Source organism: Aptenodytes forsteri, unplaced genomic scaffold, assembly GCF_000699145.1.
Source record: "Aptenodytes forsteri isolate BGI_AS27 unplaced genomic scaffold, ASM69914v1 Scaffold471, whole genome shotgun sequence".
NCBI lineage: Eukaryota > Metazoa > Chordata > Aves > Sphenisciformes > Spheniscidae > Aptenodytes > Aptenodytes forsteri.
In genome coordinates this window covers 1,178,703-1,183,528 of record NW_008795862.1, presented here as the reverse complement: position 1 = coordinate 1,183,528, position 4,826 = coordinate 1,178,703, and the positions used below count along the sequence as shown (strand labels likewise).

At 53.3% G+C, this 4,826-nt stretch overlaps 1 protein-coding gene across 1 annotated transcript; it reads right to left on the bottom strand.

The window, feature by feature from the left end:
- Window positions 1-939: 939 nt before the first annotated feature.
- Window positions 940-4,584, bottom strand: MYDGF (myeloid derived growth factor). The gene is made up of 6 exons (XM_009284073.1): window positions 4,534-4,584; window positions 4,069-4,119; window positions 3,279-3,340; window positions 2,868-2,949; window positions 2,201-2,273; window positions 940-1,829 (listed from the first exon to the last, which is right to left on the bottom strand). Exons 1-6 carry the CDS (start codon window positions 4,582-4,584, stop codon window positions 1,750-1,752), a joined length of 399 nt encoding a protein of 132 aa, XP_009282348.1. The 3' UTR covers window positions 940-1,749.
- Window positions 4,585-4,826: the final 242 nt, after the last annotated feature.

The window sequence follows — 4,826 nt, the reverse complement described above, 5'->3', positions numbered from 1 at the left end:
AGGGTGGGGGCGGGGCCGTCTCCCGCGCTGACAGCCAGAAACGCTTCGCTGTGCTGTTCTCGAGGTGCGCGGCGGCACCAGCTGCAAGATGCTCCTTAATTGCACGAAACGTCTCTGCTCAGACGAGCCCCGGCTCACGGCTGTTCCCTTTGTCCCCAGGGTTTCGTACACCCCAGGACCGCACTTAACCCACCAAATGCCTGGCACCAGCTTTCCGTCGCATACAGGTGTCTAGCCTGAAACTTCTGCCCCACACCCCACGGCAAACACCCACCTCGTTGCCAAACTCTTGCCTTTTTGTCCCGGGGAAGCCCTGGAGAGCACACTCTCTGCTAGAAGAGCCATCTTATGGCCTGGGTTTCCCATCCCAACCCTGGCTGTACAAGTGTGGGGAATGAGTCCCTTCAACTCCCTTTGGTCTGGTTCCCTCCGAGCGACTGGTTAAACAGGGAGAGAGGTCAGAGACCTGCAACATCAGCACCCTAAACGCGTCTCAGAGCTCAGGTAGGAGCACACTGGGGACACCCCTGGGCCCTGCAGGTTATCTGCAGATCCAGAAGCAGCCGCGCAGCAGAGAAAGAAGCATTTAGGAACAGCCTGGACAACAGAGCTTGTAAAATCCCCAGTGCAAAGCACCCCCAGGCTGCCAAAAAACAGGGAAATCCCCCCCAAAATGGGCAAAGCAGCTGCCAACGACCACAACCATCACCGGGCATGAAAAGCACTCGTCATGAGAGTGCCGGGTTATGCAAACTTACAGCCGGAGTCTTGTTCTCACGTGCTGGGACTCCTCTCGGGTGGGCAGAACCCCCGTAAACCCTCTGCAGCTTCCAAATTCCTGTGTGACATCTCGGCTCCTCCTGGCCAAGCAAACGCCGAAGGTCGTGCCGCTCGCTGGGCATCCAGTTGGAGAGGGCAGGAGTCACAGAGCAGAGCAAGCTCAGGCCAGAGCACGATGCTTTATTTCTTTATTTGTGTTGTATTTACACAGGAAAGGAATTCCACATTCCCTCACTGTTATTACTCTAGATAAGAAAAAAATCACTTCTGTACGTAGAAAATAGTCCTGCAGTTGTACTGAGACACGAAAGTGTTGCTTGGATTGATTCCTGGGTTGTGTCAGAATAAGCAGCTCTGCCTTCCCCATGCCAAGTTATCCCAACCCGCGCTCTGCACTAGGGCAGGTCCAGAACATCCTCCCCAGCGAAGCCAGCGACGGTCTGCCGTAGCCGCGCTCAACAAGGAGTCAGATAGCTTTGGCCAACTCTACCCCTTCCTTCCCCCCCAATTTAATTATTTCCTCCTGTCATGCTTGCAGAGAGAGAAATCCTGTCTCCCCTCCAGAGACTACAGAGTTAACAACCTTCCTCTAGCAAACCCTGTTTAAATCCAGCCATTTATCTTTCTGCATTGCTCTTCCTAGCAAGGGAGATAAGGAGCCCCCGTTCGAGGGGAGCTTTACCATATTCAGCAGATCAACCAAGCAGAAAGCGGGCGACAGAATGGCTGGCTGCAGATCAGGAGTCTCAGAGGAGGTTTCCAGCTGCAAAGCACATTGTTACTCTGACACAAGACAGAACGCATCTGTCTTAACACCTCCAAGCCCCACTTGTGTTGGACCCTAGCACGTTTCAATATGGAAAACATAAAAGGTTTGGCCAACCCAAAAAAACCCGCAGTTAACAAGTAATCCTCTTCATCTGCCATGCTCTTCTGGCCAAAACACCCTGCCCAGCACCGGCCTCGGGGTCACAGCTCGTCGTGGGGTGTTTTTGCTACAATCATGAGTTTGGACAGTTCAAAGCGGAACTTGCCTTCCCTGTGAGACACTAGAAAGAGAGAAGACAAGCACAGGATAAACAGATGGTAAGGCATGAACAAAACAGCCCTGCTGGTTCATTTCCAAGACGATAAAGCCAGCAAGTCGGGCATTGCACTTCCTTTTTATGCACGCAACAAGCACGTTGTGATAAACCCGTTCTTCCCCCATGCTAATTTAACGTTTACGCTGGAACGGGACCTGCAAAATCCTGCCGCCAGCTATGGATCAAGAGCACTATACCCCCAACTCCTGGGGCGAGAACAAGCACTGGTCTCCTGTACATTGCCACCTATCTGCTTAAATACTCGTCTCCTGGTAGACAGCCAGGCCTGTCTCCCACTCCAGACCCTTTCTCACACAGTTCTCTCGGTCACAGACCTGTTGTTTCGGTGATTTCAAATTCTTCCTGTTTTAAGGGGACGTCGCTTTGTCCACCCGCTGCAGCTTGAGACTGAAATGGGAAGGAAGAAGGTTTAAGTAGCTGAGGCAATCCAAGAAGGTACTGTATTTAAAGCAAACAAACAAACAGCACATTTTGAAGAATGAACTTGTGTTTTAATAATGTGGAGTGAAAGAATTAAACCCACAAAGGAAATTTGAAGGAAAATCTCTGGCTATTTTTCCATTTCCTATTAAACCACAAACTTGTGTCCTTCGGGTGACTGAAAGCCTCACCACCGAAGACTGGGAAATGGAAGAATGAACCAGACAAAAGCACCAGCAGAGTTTTTATTTACTTTGTCAGATGCAATTTGTTGAGGCAAACCAAGGCTCCCCTTGTGCAGCGCGCCCTGGCAGGACGGTGTCTTTTGGAGTCACCGACGCTGGCAGAGCCAGCAGCAAACCGATGGCGTTGAGGGAGCAGAAATAAAATGGTGCAGGAGAGCCTACCTGCGGCCTCTCTCCTGACTGCCACCACTCTCTAATTAGAGACGTGACGGAGTACGTTTTATTGCACCATGTCTAATAAATGTCTTCCATGCCCAATTCATGTGTTATAGCAGCCTCCCACACGCCTGCTTCCAAGTGATCAGCTGGGACTTACATAAGCCATGGCATACTCTATCTTGGCTCCTTTCACTTCAGCTTTAAACTGGGTAAAGAAGAGATAAGACTTCCCTTGGGGCCTGAAACAAGAAAGCAGAGTCTTTGACATCGGCAGAGAGGGTGGAGGTGCAGGCGAGCTCAGGATTCACGGCTCCCTCCCTCCACAGCCACCTCTGGCTCTCTTGTAGCTCCATCTAGCGTAGAGGGGGGAGAGGGGGGAACACAGCATTTATCATCCACTGCCTGGCTGAAGAGCCCACCCGGAGTCACAGTATCTCTTGGGAGGGGAAAGCCCTCCGGTGCTGTCCGGCCGGGAGGCAAACCCAGCCGGGAGGCAGGGTCCCTGGCCCAGATCCCACCTGCCTTGTTGTTGCTTTTGCCTCAGAGAGTTTGGGGTTAAAGAACGCACCTCCAGACGGAGCAGGAGAAGAACAGGTTGTCTTCACTGACTCCAATGTTCATCTGCCATTGCTGCAGAGGGGAAAGGTCCGAACAGTTAATGTGGGTAAGAGCCTCCCGCTTCCCGCTCACCCCTGAGGCCAGTCACCTCTCCTCTCAGCTGCAGGCACGGCAAGTTTCAACCATTCTAAAACAACACAACATAACCACATAACACTTGCTGATAGCGCCTTTTACTTTGTGTTGCACAAAGCTCAAGGCCTGGTTGCCCTCTGCTCTCCACAATTTCATTAGTACAGTTACAGAAAAGAGTTAAAGTCTCATTTCCCTTTACGCTACAAGGACCTGATTCTAATAGGACTTGCAGATAAGAAAGTACAAACTGTGTATCTGCACAGCACTTACTGCAGCAGCAACAGAAGCTGCAAAATACCTTCAAGCCTCCTAAAGAACACAGGAGTTACTCCTACGAGGTCCTTCCTACCAACTGGGCTATGAAAATGTCACTCCCTGTTCTCCAGAGACATCCAGCCCAGAGATCTGTTAAGCCTTACAAATGTCAGGGCCTTGCGAACCACAGCGTCACTGCAACACACGAAGGACGCTTCTGTTCAGGGAGCAAATCCAACAAGTTACTTTTGCAAACATACAGCGTTGGAAACGGTGCGACCACCCTTCCTCACAGCTCTCGGTCCCTGGAATCAGCTCATCACAAACAAAATCGTCCTGAACAGCTTCTCACTTTGTGCAGCCGTAAAGACTGAGCATAAGGGAAACACATGAAGGTTTGCCCAACTCACCTCGTTCGTTCCTCCCTGAGCTGAGTATGTGAAGGTGCAGGTGTAATCCCCCTGAAAGAAGAGAAGACGACGATGAGCAGCCTCGCTCGAGCAGGACCTTCTCTTTGTTCACCACCAGCCACTTCTCGGCAATGATGTGAGGTCTGGGGACACCTGAGAGAATTACCGGGGCTGTGGCACTATGCAGCAGTCACCCTGGGGGTGACCACGGAGAGGCACGCACCACGTCCATGTCCGGACCTCGGTGGAGCGCAGACAGAGCTAGGGACTGTGCAGCCCTCATCCCCTGTGGGGTGTCAGCAGGACCCCATGGTGCTGGGGCGGGGACCCGTGTTCTGGGGGCCCAGGGACTCCCAGCCCCCTTCTCCATAGAGCCCCTTCCCCTTCGTGAGCCTCCTTCCCATGGGGACCCTCTTTCTTCGAGACCCCCTTCCCCCTGGCGACCCCTCCCTCCCCTTGGGGTACCTCCTCCGTCTGGAAACCCACCTTGGGGATCCCCTTCTCTTCGGGGGCCATTCTCCATGGCAAGCCTCCCTCCCTGGGGACCTCCTCACCACAGAGACTGTCCCACCTTGGGGAACCATTTTCCCTGGGGACCTCCTTCTGCGGGAGAACCCCCCCTTGGCGACCCCCTTCTCTTTGGGGACCCCCTTCGCCCTGAGGACCCTCCTCTCCCTGGGAGCCTCCTGCCTTTGGAGACCCCCCTTGGGGACCCCTCTCCCCCTGGGGTCCCCCTCCCCTGCCCCCGTCAGGGGCCG

Bases quoted from the DNA above. Each gene is read 5' to 3' on its own strand.
- MYDGF (XM_009284073.1), bottom strand. From the start codon at position 4,584: ATGGCCCCCGAAGAGAAGGGGATCCCCAAGGTGGGTTTCCAGACGGAG. The intron at 3,341-4,068 runs GTGAGTTGGGCA...TCCCCTCTGCAG, and splicing joins CTCAGGGAGGAACGAACGAG to CAATGGCAGATGAACATTGG. The intron at 2,950-3,278 runs GTGCGTTCTTTA...TTCTTGTTTCAG, and splicing joins TTCTCCTGCTCCGTCTGGAG to GCCCCAAGGGAAGTCTTATC.